Here is a 17,907-nt window from a genome sequence, read left to right on the forward strand (position 1 = left end):
TTCTACTGACATAACAAGTAAAATCATATTTCTCCATGTGAAATTAGGGTTCACAACACAACAATATTCAGAAATGGTTTCAATTTTTTTGGTAATTTTTTGCAGGGCTGATACTGGTTCCTTTGTTATACTGACATTTCAAAACAGAAAGTAAATAAAAATACAATAAGCTAAATTGGGTTTTAATATTTATTGTTCTGTACAGTAGAATGTCAATCATGGTTGCTTACATTATGAAGAAAAGGGTGCAAATTCTCTGCTGACAATCATTTTACATTTGTCTCCCTTTAATGTCCAAAAAAGCAAGTTATAAAATAATTTTTTATTGTCAGAAAAATAAAATTCCAGAAACTAGCAGTGTTATAAATGGCTGCAGACATTTCAGTCCATTAAATTGGCTAAGAAGTATCATCAGAGCTAAAACAGTTATTAAAATAGCAAAGTAATATAACGATGATTTAAAATTTTTAGGCATGAATAGCATTTAGTCAGGCTGTAAAATGGGAGACGTAAGAAGCAAGTGCCACTGTATTCTAGAAGTATGCTCAACTAACCTCTGGGTAGACCTATCTTTCTCTTTCCAAGATGGGACAGATAAGGGTTGCGCTGTGGGTTTAGAAAATTTCTTCCATATTACCATGTGAAATAAACCTGATTTGAACACCATGGATTATCTTATAGCCGTACAAACTCTTCTCCCCTTTCCCAGAGCAGTTTTTCAAATGGATTTCGCTTTTTTAAACAAGAGAAACTGGGTGCCAAATAAATAGATAGCTTTTGAACCACCAGTTACCTTTTGTGGATAAAGCACAGGCCATCAGTATGGCATAACATAAATGGACATGGGATACGAGGGAAGAAAAGGTTGTAATTCAACAACTGATCAGTGTAATGCACAGCTATCCAGCAAACAATAATTACTGTGTGCATCTGGTTCTAAATGAAAAACTACCAAACAGGGCAAGAAATGTGGCCCTTCAGATGCCTGTAGCTCACAAGTCCCATTGGCCCAAAGGTGTGGAATTGGAGAAGCTGCAGCATATCTGGAGGTCCCAGGTTCTTACCCCTGTTATAAAAACAGGGTGAAACAGGGTTTGTATAGCCAGTAGAAAAGGCCACGGTGGCTGCTGCTTACAGGTAAACAAGTTAAAAAATAGGGGCCAAGACATTATATTGTTTATCCTTGTCCAAGAAAACTAGCTCACAATTAGATGAGATTATGAAATGCCTTTGACAAAGACATGCATTCTAGTACTAAACACTTCTAAAAGTCCCTCAACACTCTACTGTCAATTCATGTATGGCAATATGTTTTGTTTATAGTTAAACTCCAGGGCTCCCACTGACGCAAGCAAAGATTATATTTTAAAACTCTCCAGTGTTTAAAACATAGATGGTACTTTGGCCATGTTCGGCTTGAGTTCAACTAATTACATTCATGCAATCTCTTGTGCGCTTGTCTCTGGATTACATCCATCCTGTAAAATCACTGGAATTTACTCAATCCAAAAAAACTGCTTGTAAAACCAAGTCATATTTTCAGGTGTGGAAACCGAAAGACCTGAGAAGAAACTCAAGGCATCCCTCGGTTTCCAAATGGTTCATATCCTTTGCAAATAGATGAACCAATCCACATGTAGAACTGCTATTTTCTGAGTGTGTGTGTGTGTGTGTATTAAAAATTATAACATTTAAAAAATTGTTTGCTAATTCACTTCATCTATTGAAATGACTGGGACATCCCAAGCATGAAAAAGATCTATGTGTGTCTCTTAATACATGGGGATCTGTGGATTAGAACAAATATTTTTCTGATTAAAATATTAGCAACATTTCGAATGTGCTAAACTAACATTAAAAACAATATTGTACTGTGCCATGATGGGTTTGGCATTTGCTGTGAATCCAATTCAGAACATGAAATATTTGCATTCTACATTTTAAAATTACATGTGGTAAATATGCAAGAATGGTTCTAACCTTTCAAACTGGGTTCAACTGGTTTTTGTATGCACTCATTTGCAGTTAACATAATTATATACAACAATTAACATTCGTTGTTGTTGTTTTTAAAAAGCTAGCCAAGAATGTTTAAAAAATAAGTTTCTTTTACTACACAAGCAGACATAGTTCAGGACAAAAGGACAATGGTGGAGTTTGCCACAAAGAAGGAAATTAGAGCAAATGCTCCTTCTAGAGCATACAGTATGTGCAATAGAGACCTCAGCATAGAAGCAAATTTCTCCCATACTACCATGTGAAAATACAATCTTTTAAGAGTAAATTGTTGTAAATAAGGTCTGTTTGGAATAGAGCAGTAAATGTTTACGTTGATGGTTTCAGGAATGCACATACACCGCTCTGGCCAGGTTGTGAGCTTTGTCATAGAGAAAATCTGCAATTCAATTTTTTTTGGAATTAAATTCTTTCTGGTCACTTCTGAGTTTAATGATCTTCTTGGGACCAGCAGGGACTGGATTGGCTGTCTTCAAGTTTTGTTTTAGTACTCCACTGCGGCCAGAGTTTTTAGCATTCTGGCTTTTATTAGGAGCTGCTTGCAGCTTCTTTTGTTCTTGGAGACGCTGTTCCCATCTCTATAAGAAATAAGAAGAAAAGAAAGTAAACACATTAGTGGAAAAAACAGAAAATGCAAGAAAGGAAAAACTTCATTCAACAAATCGCCATCCAGTGCTGACGAGTGGCTTCCAGATCAGGGGAGTATCGGATCCAGTCTGGGTTTTAGTCCAAAGTTTAAAGAACCTGTCTTGATTTTTTTTTAACCCACATACAAATATTAACTCCACAACTAGGAATGTTTCCAGAAGTGGGAGATTTAGAAGCACTGTTCTCTTAGACAGCAAGCAGATCTATGTTCTCACCTCTTAAATCTAATTAACACTTTATAGCTGGATGAATAGGGAAGAAAGGTAGGTGGAAAGTCATTGTGTAAAAGGATAGATTCCTGTTGAAGGAGGGCATACCACAGAGAAGAAAATAGTGGCAGTAATTTATTCAAGCCATAAACTGTCCAAAAAAAAAGTTATGGAATAGCTGTTTGAGGATACAGCTACACAGGGTTGAGAGGACTGCACAGCTGTTTGATTGTATTAAAAATCAGAATTTTTTTGAACTCCAAGAAACAAGAAGAAAACTCAATGGGAAAAGCATGGGATGGTGATACTTTGCTCATTATATCATGTATGCATCCCATAAAAGTAAATATACAAAACATGAGAATTCCACAGTAAACGCCAATTGGGGACACAGTTCAGGACAGAAGAACCTGAATCATCATTTAGAGAGACAGTGTGGTACACTGGTTATAGTGTTGGACATGAATCTAGGAGACCTAAACTGTGGTCTTTACGGAGTCATAAAACTCTTTTGGTGACCTTGAACTGGTCAAGCTTTCTCAACCTGAACCACCTTACAGGGTTGGTATTGTGAAGATAAAATGAAAGTAGGTAAGCTTGAGCTCCTCGGAGAAAAGGGTATACATAAGTGTAACTAACAAGGAATAGATTATACTCAAATGGAAGGGCAAAGTGCATTCAAAGCAGTAGCAGTGAAACACCTTCACCATGCTCCTAATGTTGCCTAGCTGCTGCAGAATACTTTTATGTAGCTGTATCAGGTAGGGATGCTACATATGTAAGAGTGTGACAAATCTTCTCTGCCTTTAATTTCTACTCAAATGTGTGGCCAACTGAGGCAGAGTTGAAAAGAGCCTTATGATATTGGCATCGTAACTAGAAACGTAATCCTGTTGCTCATTTGAACACAATTTGCTGCTCCATGGGAATAACATAAGAAGGAGGTTTTTGTTGAACCTCAGGCTGTTTTTGGTCCCATCCTTTTGCTTTTGATCCAATCTAGCACTAGAATAAGAATTCAATTTGTTCCTCCATTTAATAATTAAAATCTGTTTATTAATCCATTCCACCTAACCTAAGACAGCAGAGATGGTTCATAAGGACAGCAATACATAAGGACAGCAGTGCAGTAAACTGTTATGTGTAAAAGCTACTGTCTCTCTGTTCAAAGCAAAACTGGCTTTTCTCTGTCTTCCTGGTAAAGCAAAGTCCATGAAGTCTCTGGGGGAATTTCCAGCAAGACAAATAGTGGAATGCAAAAATCCCCCAAAACATTTTGGGAAAGGTTTTGATGAGCCTGCCAAGGAAGTGGTCATTTCAATGTATCCTCCTGAAATCCTGTGGTGCAGAAGGATCAGCCTTAGTGTTGTGTTCATGTAGCAACAGCTTATTTATACACAGATGGGCCTGAGGTTAATGTGCTGCTCAAGAGGGCTTCTTGAACACGTTGGCTTAATGGTTCACCACAATAATAGCCATAGCCCTTGATTGTGCCACAGCTCTCAGAAAGTTTCCTCTCCTCTCCTCTAAATTCAGTGGCAACCATGGGCAAAATGTTTTATTTAAATTATATCATGTTTATCTAAAACCTTTACCCCTTTGTTCCTTTATATCCTTTTACTACTGACTTGTGGCCAATTTTCCGTTATAAACAATTGAAAGGGGTCAGGCATTTATCACATCCCATTCTAGAAGAGATCTTAGACAGATCATATAAATGTTCTTACCTTAAACCTTTTGCTTAAGGGATCCTTCCATTTTTCAACTGAGCACCCATCAAGAAGCATCAACCTGAAAACATAATAGAAACAAAAAGGACATAAAGAGAAGATGTGATCTACATCCACAGGACATAAAACATAGGGCTTGTTTCAATTTTGCGAATTCCAGCCTGTTTCAGGTTTCAAATACTTATCTGCAAATAGGAGTCAACTCAATTCAGTGTGACTGGTTTCTGAGTAGCCATTATAGGATTTCACTGTAAAATTATTTCATTGTGGACCTGCATGTTTTATAGTTTGGCTGGATTATGCCAGAATACTGTATACAGATCAATCCTATGGCAGGTAAAGAGAAGAATGGTTGGCACTGTTTCTATTGTTTCCTGTGCCCTTCTGGTTTATTGGAGTAACAGCAATAAGTAAAACCACACTCATTTAAAAATCAGTACATAGAGAGATCTTGTAGCACCTCTGAGACTAACTGAAAGAAAGAAATTGGCAGCTTGAGCTTTCGTAGACTTCAGTCTACTTCCTCAGATGCATCTTTCTTTCAGTTAATCTCAAAGGTGCTACAAGATCTCTCTACGTATTCATTTAAAATCATTTCACATCAATGTCATCTGGGGTATGACAATAGTTTGGCTGCTTTATGTCCTTGCTGGAAAAATGAGAAAGATTTGAACCCTGCAGATCCAAGACCCCCCTTGATCCAGCCTGCATTTTTTCCAGCGTGCCCATTTTTGCCCACTATCAACTTTGGCAGAGCAATCGTGGCAGAGGGTTTTGATACTTCATGAATGGGGCCTCACCAGTAGATATTCTTCTCACCCTGAAAGGTCTATGGTAACAGGGATGCTCTCGCAAGGACCTTAGAGCTCTTCCTTTAATGTTTATTTTATGAAGGGTCTCACTAGCCAGTTCAATACAGACAAAAATGAGTGGTGAAACAAAAATGGTCATATCATATAATTTCATTTTTACAAGGTGAAAGTCTCTTTATTTTCATATTAAGTCTAGGGATAATGTTACTGATTAGTCAATATTATTCTGCATATGTTAGCATGCCATTAATTCATATTAATATTAATTGTATGTATATAGAGAATAATTGAAATGCATTACTGCGTGGATCAATACTCATGCTAAGCAATACTGGGCCAGGTTACTACTTGGCTGAGAAACCACCAAGGATCTTCAGGTGGGGCTAGGAAAAAATCTGCCTGGTACTGCTGCCAGTCAGAACTTGCCATGCTGGGCTAGATGGAGATGGAAATCTAGACTAGACTTCCTAGGTCTACCCTAGGCCTAGTCTAGCATAATACTAGGCTATTGAAACTGACTAGGACTCACTCCACATAAGCTAGCTTCCTATATTCTTGTGCTTTGTCCTGGACCATATATTTTCCTCCATTCTTAGATTCTGGTGTTTGACAGCAGAGATTTACCATAGGGTATTATGTCAGTATCATAAAAACAAAGGGCGCAGTCCACCAAGAGATTATTGCACATAGGTTCCATTTGGGCTTGCATATTTCCAGTTGAATATGGTCATGATCTGGATAACATGCTTTTTGTCCATCAATGGGCTACTAGCCAACTGCTGTGTTTTTGTATCTACAGTCCAAAGCACACTGCAGAAGTAATCCAGTTTGAGACTGCTTTAACTTCCCTGGCTCAGTGCTAGGCAATTCTGGGAACTATGGTTTTGTGAGACATTTAGCCTTCTCTGTCAGAAGGTTCTGGTGCCACAATAAACTACAATTCCCAGGATTCCCTAGCTTTGAGCCAGGACAGTTAAAACTGTCTCATATTGGCTTATTTCTGCAGTGTGTTTTGGACCTGCAGTCCAGTGTATTATTTCTGCAGTGCGTTTGCAGATGACATCCCTATACCTTTGTTGGTCACAGCACTATATCAGACTGAGCATTTGTGATGAGCTTCACTATTATGGTCTTACTTTGTTCCAAGACTGAGACCCGCATTATAATCATAAACATCATATTGTGATAGAAACAAGAATGTGGTATTTCCTTCAGCGCTCTTCCAAGCAACAGACCATTACTGCTGACATTTTTAAAAGCCACTGTAACACAAACCCTGTTTATACATCACCAAGTTCGATGAGAAACACAATATTTTGTTTTGCTGTCTTTTTTAAATCCTTTAAGAAAACATATAAAATGAAAACCTCAATGACCTTTAGAAACATCATTGGCAAACCTGATCCATGGAATATGGGACTCATTCTAACCTTCCCCCAATTTTGAGTTTAATTTTGGAAGCCTTTGTTCATGGATGCATTGTCATTCCTAAATGCCTCAGCCTTAACAAAAATGTTTGTTGTATTGCACAGATATCCATTTTCCCTCCCACTATCTGTGTAATGAAACATTCACTTGAAATATCAAGTCCTTCTTCATCTTTTCTGACTTCCTAGCCTAAATTTCTCAACTTCATTTTCAAAACCTTCATATACTCTCACCTATGGATGTGAAAGCTCAGATTTATCATTATTATCATACAGGAAGCCCCAAACTTATCTTTACAGTTACAGTTCTAAGCAATGGAAGAAAGTTTTGATCTGCAAGCCCTTATCATGACAGTCTTTATTAGCAATGCTCCCACACAAACTCAAAAAATGCAGGTGGCTGTGTTGAATGATAGTTTGTAGCAGTTTTCATCTCCCTCAGAAGAAGGTATTTTGTAAAACTAATGAGTCTTGCTCATTTATGACCACCCCTTAGCAAAATTAACTTATCAAAATACATGGTAGCTGAGGAAATACATAGCTTGTTTAGGAGCAACAGGGGTATCCCTATGATTTCGTAGGAGTTTATCACACAGGAGGGATTCCATGCCAAAATGGGATTTAAAGTGAAAAAAACCCTGCAAAAGTGAATTTATAATCAGACGACATCCAGGTTAACCCAAACTCACCCAGATAAAAAGTAGAAAAGACATGCAAAAGCACAATGATTTTCAGACGGCATCGCTGTTAAGGTGTACTAACATAATATTAACCCAGCTAGAAAGTAGACAAAACGTGACTCTTTTTACTTCTGGAAAATCCCAAAAGTAAAAAGCAATCGCAATTTGTCAACTTTCTAACCAGTTTAATGTTGTGTTAACCCTGATGTGTCTGAAAATCAATCACGCTTTTGTGTGTCTTCTTAGGTTTTATTTTGGGTTTTCAATCCCATTTCTGCATGAGGGGCCTCCCATATGATAAACTCCATAGTCGGTGATAATCAAAATCCTAGTGCTTCAATCTTGTGAGCCCTCATTCCTCTCCCCCACAATCTAAATGGCAAATTCACTCCACCAAGTCCTATATGGGCTTATGTAGCCTAAACAGTATCTCCTACATTAAGTGATTTTCAAGCTTGGAAGAGCCCTGGGATTTGAAAAAAAACACATACAAGACAAGAAAAAGGAAAGGAAAGGAATGCTAAGAAGAAGAGGGAGCCCATAAAAGGTACTGTAATATATGGGCATGCTCAGTGAGCACAGAATACAGTCCTCCCTCTGTTCTCACAGTTTTGGAACCTGCGTCCCTCGCTTATGTGAGAGGGACGAATGGAGGGAGAATGAATGGAGCATGCACCCGCACACCCACGCCTCGAATATAGGTGAAACACCATTTTCGCAAGGGGGTTCAGAACAACCCCCCCCCCCCCGTGAAAAAAGTAGAGGCAACTGTACTGATTGACTATTGGTAAGAGGGCCACAAAACCAACAAACAAACCAGAGGATCAATGGAATGGCGTGTCCTGGATATGAGCATTTTATACCACAACATTTTTTGTTGCAGGTCCTGCTTATATGTTCCAAATGCAAGTGCTATTGCTTATGAAGCCAAAAGAACAGGGCCCACCAACAAAAGAGAGGAATTAAGAGGTTCAGGGGAACCTCATGGTTTGCAAAAGTTACACACACACACACACATGCTCAAGACAAAAAAAAATTCCCTTGGAGACTGAAAAACCAAATACACACCAGTGAGTGCTAAACATGGTCAGTGAATTATAGAATAGCTGAGAGAATGAAATTGGAGTATCCTGAACATCCCACATGCAGCATATTGTTACTATTTTCCTTTGTGATTACTAGTCACATCTATATTTCATGGTTTCTCCAAGCATTCTTTAGCCCTCGTTGGTAGAATAAACTAACTGATCGCTAGTTTTTTGTGGGTTTTTTGGGCTATGTGGACATGTTCTAGAAGAGTTTCTTCCTGACATTTTGTCAGCATCTGTGGCTGGCATCTTCTCTGAAGCCACAGATGCCGGCAAAACATTGGAGGAAAACTCTTCTAGAACATGGTCACATAGCCCGAAAAAAACCACAAAAAACTATGGATGCCAGCTATGAAAGCCTTCAACCTAACTGATTGCTGTTGGCACTCACTAGGCTTCATGGCGGAGTTGAGATTTGAACTCAGTGCAACATTCTGACCTTCACACTACTCTGGCTCTCCAGTGTGCATGGGGGACTGCTGTGCTCTCAGGGGCATCCCTATTCATTTGAGCTGATGGCCAGCTCCAAGGATACAACAGGTCCCCTTTTCTTAATATCAAGCTCAATGCAAAGTTACCATCGCTTACCTTGAGTGCTGCTCATAACACATAATGAGGACATCTTGATTTGGGAGAAGGGGTGGACACTGGCAGGAGGAATTAGTGTAGAGAGGAATGCGGGAACGGGGAACGGGAGTGGAAGATTTCAGCACTTCCTTCACGTCAACCATCGTGGTTATTTCATTGCAGTCCCCTCTCTCCAAGCTCTTCACTTTAGCATGAATAACTGCAACACATAAAGCAAAAGTAAATGGCTAATGCCATGTAAGTGAAGTTTTTGAAAAATAGACAGACTGCTTATGGCATACTTTTCTCAGAAACAAGTCTCACTGAGTTGTTGCACTGCACAACACACTTACTAGAGAGTTAAGTCCCATTAAACTGAGCAGCTTGATGAAATGGGCTTTGTCTTCCTGGAAGCCTGGAAGTTGAACTACTTAAACTCATATTGTTATTATGCAAAGGGATCTAGTAGTGTCTTTGGGATGAACTGTGTGAAATAACTTGTAGCATAAGCTTCCATAGACTAGGTCTACTGGGAAAGTAGACACTAGTTTACAAAAGCGTGCACATCAACTTCTTTCGCACACTTAGTCTCAAAGGTACTGCAATATCCCTTTGCATGCTGATATTCCATGTGTCTTTGAACTCCACCCTCATATGGTTATGGTTATTATTATTATTTATTTTTTCTATTGGGAAGCAAAAAAAAATGTATTTAAAAACCAATATAAGTTGAATTAGCCCTTAGTTAGACTTATAAATGTTTACAAGTAAAGGCTAACGTATGAGTTGCCACCTCCTTGCTGAAACGTTATCCATAAATCATCACTGCAATTTCAAGATGTTATCACTTAAGCTATATTAATAGCTGTGTGATACTGCTTTTTATTATGTTACTAGTATTTTGAAACGGCCCTCGGGCTACTCAATAAATTGTATTGTATTGTATCACTTAAGCTAATGAAAAGGTAAGCATTCAGTTAACAGTAGTTTCTGGTCCATATTTAAGTTGCCAATTTAAGTTTTCCTTTATTTTATACACCCTGGTAGTCTTGGATTTGGGAGACTACCTGTCCCATATAATTCCCGCTGCCTTTGAAAACTGAGAACAACAACAACAACAACAAAAATAGGCTTGATTAACCTTGTTATGTATATAGAAATTATTACTGATAATACTGTCAATAATGGCTGGGCTGCAATTCCCTTTACGCCAATGGTCCAAAACACACTGCAGAAATAATCCATGTTGAGACCACTTTAACTGCCTTTGCTCAGTGCTAGGGAATCCTGGAATTGTAGTTTTGCGAGACATTTAGCCTTCTCTGTCAGAGTCGGCTCTGGTGCCACAACAAACTACAATTCCCAGGATTATTTCTGCAGTATGTTTTGGACCTATGTCATAGACAGATAGGAGATAGACGTAACAGTGTACTTATGAATGTAATATTAGTTAAAAGCCAGATATCCCATTTTTAAAGACTAAAATAATAAAAGGAACAGTGATGTGTTCTCAAAACAAGAGCAATTTCTGCAATTTTATCATACAATTATTAGCATGTCTTCCTAAACAAGTTTAATGTACCTCTGTCATACAGAAAGAAATGTTTTTAAAAGGAGCAAATTGTATAGCTGAGGTTATATGGATGGTACACTTGCTAAGGAGCAAGTGCTCTTAAACTGTGGCATTTTCTTTTGAACAAGTAGTAATAGTGTCAGTGCATCAGTCTCATTGGTCCAAAACACACTGCAAAAATAATCCAGTTCGAGACAGCTTTAACTGCCCTGGCTCAGTGCTAGAGAATCCTGGGAATTGTAGTTTATTGTGGCCCTAGAGCTCTCTAAGAATGTCTCACAAAACTATGAAAAAGATATAGCCGTGTTAGTCTAAAGAATCCGTACGTAGAGAGCTCTTTGAGACTCACTGAAAGAAAGAAGTTGGCAGCAAGGGCTTTCCTAGACTTCATACTTCAGGAAGTAGATTGAAATCTACGAAAGCTCATGCTGCCAATTTCTTTCTTTCCCTTAGTCTCAAAGGTGCTACAAGTTCTCTCTGCATCACAAAACTATAGTTCCCAGAATTCCCTAGCCTTGAGCCAGGACAGTTAAAGTGCTATCCAACCGGATTAGTCCTCCCGTGCAGACGCAGCCGACAATTCAATATATAACAATATAAACCATGCCTTACCATAGCTGTAGTTTTTGTTCAGATAGGTGGCAAGCGTGGGCTTCACTTTCTGACACTTGCAGTGATCTTTAGTTAGCAAAAAAGACACAAGACAAAGAGAGAGGGTTTAAACTATGAATTAGGGCATGGAAGAGTCTGGATTGGTTTTTGGGAGGGCATTTTTGGGGTGAAGAAATCTGTCATTCTGGTTGGGATGGGGACCCTTTCCTCACCTTGGTTGGTGCTTCGACATTCGGCAGGCAAAGGTCTCTCTTGGAGCATCACATCATCCGACAAGTCGAGCCACTTTACCTCTTCTTTAAGGGAGAAATACACAGAGAAAAAGAGAAAGTGAGTCCTGGATTGGGAGCAAGGGCTGGAGGGTTTTTCTTTAAAACTAAAAATAATCTTCTAACTGAATCGGATCAGATTTTGCCACCCTAAAATAACTGGGGCATCCTAAATTTCCAGAGAGTTTTGAAGTGGGAGAATCTTTGTGTGTGTTTTTGTTTTTGTTGTGTGCCTTCAAGTTGTTTCTGACTTAAGGCGAACCCTCCAGAGTCCAGGGTTCGAGTCCTGCTCGGCCATGAAACTGTCTGGGTGATCTAGAAGAAGTCACACTCTCTCAGCCTCAGGAGCAGGCGAGGGCACAACTCCTCGGAACAAATCTTGCCATGAAAACTCCACAATTGCTTTAGGGTTGCCGTAAATTGGAATAAACTTGAGGGCACACAACACAACACACACAGACACATAAGAGGAACCTATCCCGGGGTTTCTATGGCAAGGTTTGTTCAGAGGGCGGGCTGCCCTGAGATTGAGAGAGTGTGACTTGCCCAAGGTCACTCAGTGGGCTTACATGGCTAAACCTGGGATTCGAACCCTGGTTTCCAGAGTCCTAATCTAATGCTCGAACCACCACACCAAGAAAATCCCATGAAAGGTTTGCCTTGGGGTCTTCAGAAGTTGGAAATGACTTGGAGGCACAATACAACAAACAACTAAAGTGGGTCCTTGTTATCCGCTGGGGTTTGGTTCCAGGACCCTCATGGAAAACAAAATCCATGGATGCTCTGCTCGAGTCCCATTAAATATCATGGCAGAGCAAAAACAGTGTCCCTTAAATCAAATGGCGAGATCAAGGTTTGCTACTTGGAATTTATACTTTTTAAAAATATCAGGGACCATTTATGGGAAATAAACCCCCCTGGAATCCATGGGACAGTTTCCCCCCTGAAAAAATGGTTGGGATCACAGTGAAAAATCCCACTATTGTTGCTGGAACAGACTGCTTCACCTGAGTCTTGCTCTCGGTGCAAAAGGAAGCCCCACAGAGCCTTTTAAAAAGGTTTCTTCCCAGTTGATGGATGCTCTGGGATTGCCTTTGGGAGGACTGCTTTTGTTGTTGTTGTTCTTGTGTGCCTTCCAGTCGTCTCCGACTTATGGCCACCCTATCAGGGGGTTCAGAGGAGGTTTTGCCCTTGCCTTCTTTACCTGAGGCTGAGAGAGTGTGACCTGACCAAGCAGGATTTTGTTTGTCATGGTATGTCTTCCAGTCATTTCCAACTTATGGCAAACCTATCAGGGGTTTTTCTGGGCATGATTTCATAGAATCATAGAGTTGGAAGAGACCACAAGAACCATCCAGTCCAACCCCATTCTGCCATGCAGGAAATCTCAATCAAAGCATCCCTGACAGATGGCCATCCAGCCTCTGTTTAAAGACCTCTAAGGAAGGAGACACCATTATACTCCGAGGGAGTTTTTTCCACTGTCAAACAGCCCTTACTGTCAGGAAGTTCCTCCTAATGTTGAGGTGGAATCTCTTTTCCTGTAACTTGCATCCATTGTTCTGGGTCCTTGTCTCTGGAGCAGCAGAAAACAAGCTTGCTGCATCCTCAATATGACATCCCTTCAAGTATTTAAACAGGGCTATCATATCACCTCTTAACTTTCTCTTCTCCACGCTAAACATACCCAGCTCCCTAAGCAGGACGTTTCTTCAGAGGAGATTTTGCCCTTGCCTTCTTCCTCTGAGGCTGAGAGAGTGTGACTTACCAGGGAGGCCTTCGTTTGTCGTGGTGTGCCTTGAAATGGTTTCTCAAATTATGGTGCCCTAAGGCGAAGCTATCACAGGGCTTTCTTGGAAGTTCCTTCAGTCTGGGGGGTGGGTGGGTTTTCCCTTGTCCTTCCTCTGAGGCTGAGAGAGTGTGACCTGCCCACAGGAGGACTTTGTGGCGTGTTCTCCACTTAGGCAACCCTGATCAGAGGTTTTCTTGGCAAGTTTCTTTTCTGTGGGGGGGGGGGGTTTAAGTTGGCCTTGCCATCCCTCGAGGCTGAGAGAGTGTGACCTGCCCAAGGAGGACTCTGGTCCCCCGAACAAACTCCATCTCCCGAAATCCCAGGGCCTTGATGAGCCAGGTAGAGTTAAAGCGGGACCACCGGGTTCTCCCTGGAGTGTGGACGTTGGGGGGGGGGAGTGTCCTTACCCGGGGGCAGGTGGGTGACGATGGCCTCGGGGGCGATGCAGTGCAGACGGCCTCTCGTAGTCGGGCAGGTGGCTGGCAGGCAGGGCCGGGGGCCAGGAATGGTTGTAGCGCGGAGCAGGGGCTCGCAGCCTCGCCGGGCCCTTTGGCAGAGGAGAGCGGCAGGGCCAGATGGGCTCCTCCGGGAGGAAGTCCGGGGCGCAGAGCGGGGCGAACATGGCGCAGAGGAAGAAGCCCACACGGGGCTGCAGCCCGAGGCCACCCGCTCGGGCGTAGGGCTCGATGGCCAGGGCGGCGTTCTCCTGGGTGCTGTGGTGCAGGTGGTTGGGCATCCGAGTCAGGTTCCCGGGCATGTGGCGGCACAGGGGGATCCGCACCGGCTCGCAGGGGGAGGCCCTTCGCAGGAGGCAGGGAGCCCACCAAGCCCAGGCACGGAGAGCCCCAGCCAGCCCACAGCGCCAGCGCAGGCAGCAGCCCAGACAGCATCGCCTTCTTCGAGCACCGCTCCGGGAAACTCCAGGCACAACTCCGATGCTGATGCTGCTACTACTGGAGACCCAGGACGTGAGCCCAAGAGCCAGCGAAGGGGTTTTAGCCAACCCCAGTGACGTCGGAAGGGTCACCCTCCCAGGGGGGCCCGGGGAGGGACTCCCCAGTGACACACGCCCCCCGGCCCCTTTCATCCCGGGACCACGCCCCAGCGCACCCCAACAGCAGCAGCAGCAGTCACCTCCACCACCACCAGCCCCCCCCCCCCACCAGCACGCACCGCATCCTCCCCATCATCTCCACCACCATCCCCCACCAAACACACCACCACCCTCCCCTCACAGCACCCACCATCATCACACCCCACACCCCACCACCACCACCATCCCACCCAACCACCACCCCACCACACCATCACTCTCACCATCCTCTCACCATCACTCCCTCACCAGCATCTTGCATCCTCATCCTCCCCATCACCTCCACCACCATCACCATCCAATATAATCACCACCATTATCCTCACATCACCTCCACCACCATCATCATCCTCACCATAGAGTCATGGAATCCTTGAACTGAAGGGACCCCACAAGGGCCATCCAGTCCACCCCCTTCCGCCATTAGGAACTCACCATCCAAGCATTCCCATTGGCAGATGGCCATCCAGCCTCTGTTTCAAGACCTCCAATGAGGGAGTCTCCATCACTTTCCGAGGGGATCGCAAATGCAGGGACTCTCAAGCCAAGCAGCCCCGACACACACCACAGAGTCATAGGATTGAAAAGACCACAAGGGCCATCCAGTTCAACCCTTACCATGCAGGAAGAACTCTCAATCATCTATCACCATCCCCATCATCACCTCCTCATCATCACTATCATCATCATCACCATCATCCCCTCCCTCATCATCACTTATCATCCTCATCATCATCATCACTATCATCATCCTCCTCTCATCATCATATCATCATGGGCCGCCACAGATTTCAGACGAGCGAGTTGAAGCGCCCGGTGAATGGCTTAGGGGCATTTTGTACTTAAAGTGGCGTCAAACCGGCTCTTTTGTTGCAGTCTGGACGCAGGGGAGTTGCGTTTGTGGAAACCAAGGGTTTTCCCAACCCAGGGAGTTCAGTTTATGGAAAGGAGGGCTGGATCCGCAGTGGAGAAATGATTCGGTTTGATCCCACATTAACGGCTGAGGCTCCATGCTCTGGAATTCTGGGAATGGTTGTAGGGAGAGGAAAGAAAGAAGCTGGTAGCTGGCTTTGGTAGCCTTGGCCTGTTTCTTCAGGTGCATGTTTTGGGTGGAGAACCCCGAGAAGAGCTATATAGATTTATGTGTGAGACTCTCCATTCAGATTCCAAGACTTTGTGGGTAGAGAGAGGAGGCTCAAGTCTAGGAAAGCTCCTGCTAGCAACTTCTTTCTTTCCTTTATGTCTCAAGGTGCTATCAGATCCCTTTGCACACTGATTTTCCAGACTAACAGAAGAGGTTTATCTTCCTTTGAATTTACCACATTGGTATCATAGAAGCAGAAACTGGAAGCTTGTCGCCCAAGAGTCCTACTAGTCCAGCCTCCAATTTCTACTCCATGCACTTTTATTGCAGTGAATCCAGCAGATTCGATGCAGATTTGCAAAGAAGTGCCTTTAAGTTCATCCCACGACATAAGATGGTGGATTTGTCTTGGAACTTCCCTGGAAGCAGAGAAAATAATTAATAATAATATAATAATATAATAATAATAATAATATAATAATAATAATAATAATTTTATTTGTACCCCGCTTTTGTAAATAAAACAATCAAAGGTACAACTATTTCTCCTGTGATCAAAGTTTTCCAAATGGTGCGGATGGAAGCTAAAACTTGCCCAATGTCACCTTACTAAGTAGGTAAAGATGATGTGTGATTTTTACTTATGTTTGTTTTACAATTGTTATTGACTTATTTTATGGTTGTAACCTCTTTTGGGGAAGGTCGGGCTGAAATAAATTTATATTATTATTATTATTTATTATGGATTTTAAGGCTCAGATTGTGAACAAATCCTGGTCTCCTGAGCTGTAGTTCAACATTCAAACCACTACGCCATGCTGGCTCTTAAGTCAGCTTACTTTGCCGTTGACCGACACTCCTTGTGTAAGGAACCCATGTTTGTTCTCTTTTTGCCACCAACATCACAGGTCTGGAGGATTTGCGGAGCACCTAACTGAACGAAAGAAGTCGGCAGCATGAGCTTATAGACTTCAGTCTCTTTCTTCAGTTCAGTGGACTGAGTCTATGAAAGCTCATGCTGCCAACTTCTTTCGTTCAGTTAGGTGCTCCAAGATCTCTCCACATACTGAGTCTATGGACTAACACAAGCCCTATCTTTGGACATTGGCAGATGTGTTTTGGTGAGAATGGGGAGAAAGCCTTCCCAGTGGCTGCTCCCAAACTGTGGAAGCAGATGGAGGTGTCTCAGCTTTCTCTGTCTTCCTCTTTCTAAGTCTTTTATTAGGCAGGGCTTTGTTTTTAAGTTACTGGAGAAGGTGTTTGTTAAAAGGTGTGATACACTTTACCTTTTTGCTCTGCTCTGGTGTGTTTTCAAGTGTTGTAATTAGTGTTTTTTAACAAAACTCTGTTCGGTGGTTTTTTAAAACTTTTCTATCAAATAGGTTTTTAGTACTTTGTTGTTTATTTCATGGGAGCTGCCTTGCATCCCATGCCAGAAAAAAAGCTGGGAGATAAACTCAATTAAAATAAACAGTAAAATCTTTTTGAACAATGGTTTTTAAAATGCATTGCTATAAGTTGTGTGTGGGAGCCAGCAAGTGTAGTTCTAGTGGTTTGAATTTTGGGTTACGACTCTGGATACTCTGGAGAAACTTTTATGTTAATAATGGCATGGAGTAAAGTATCCACCCAGAGTGTAGAGTTTTCACATGACTGACTGAAAGTTATATCCAGTGTCATCCTGAACGCAATCATGCGTATTCACGTTATTGCGCAAAAAGTTACCACACTGCGATTGCTGGCAGTCCAAACGCACTCCGAATGCAATCACGCGTCAATCCACAGTAAGTAAATTTGGTGAACTAGCGAAGTCACACCCTATTCCTAGGCAACTTACACACTTAGTGTGCTGTTGTTTGTTGTGGTGCATGCTCCTTTGGTCCTGGTTTCCCCCCCCACACAATCCAGAAAAGGGGGGGGTCCCATGAGCCATGCCCAATTCTCCGCGAGTTTGCTTCCGCTTGTCCTTCAACATGCTGGGGGGGAGGGCTGCTGCCTGCTAATTTGAGGCAGGACCCAGAGCTATTGGTACCATTATATTCACATTTTAACGTGACAAGAGTGATGTTTTAACGTGAATAGTGCATATTCTTTCAACCATTCTTCCCGCCCCCCCCCCACCTCTTTTGTAATTGTGGGGTTCCTTGGTTCCTCTCTCTCACTTGTCTAAATTGCTATGCTCCAGTCATCTGGAGTCTCACTGAGCATGCGCAAGGGTGCCATTCGCAATTAACCCCACCGAGTGATGGCTTACTTCGCACAGAACTCGGGTCGTGTTCGGGGAGGCATTAAGCAATTTAAACTGTG

General features: G+C 42.3%; 1 protein-coding gene across 1 annotated transcript; it reads right to left on the reverse strand.

Moving 5' to 3' along the window:
• Positions 1-200: 200 nt before the first annotated feature.
• SFRP4 (secreted frizzled related protein 4) lies at positions 201-14,510 on the reverse strand. The gene is given in 9 exon segments (XM_042473585.1): positions 201-2,594; positions 4,601-4,664; positions 9,199-9,397; positions 11,363-11,428; positions 11,575-11,658; positions 13,831-13,870; positions 13,872-13,942; positions 13,945-13,981; positions 13,983-14,510. Coding segments are annotated over 9 exon segments (1,281 nt in total). The 3' UTR covers positions 201-2,402.
• Between the last annotated feature and the right edge of the window lie 3,397 nt (positions 14,511-17,907).

Source organism: Sceloporus undulatus, chromosome 6 (genome assembly GCF_019175285.1).
Source record: "Sceloporus undulatus isolate JIND9_A2432 ecotype Alabama chromosome 6, SceUnd_v1.1, whole genome shotgun sequence".
Lineage (NCBI taxonomy): Eukaryota > Metazoa > Chordata > Lepidosauria > Squamata > Phrynosomatidae > Sceloporus > Sceloporus undulatus.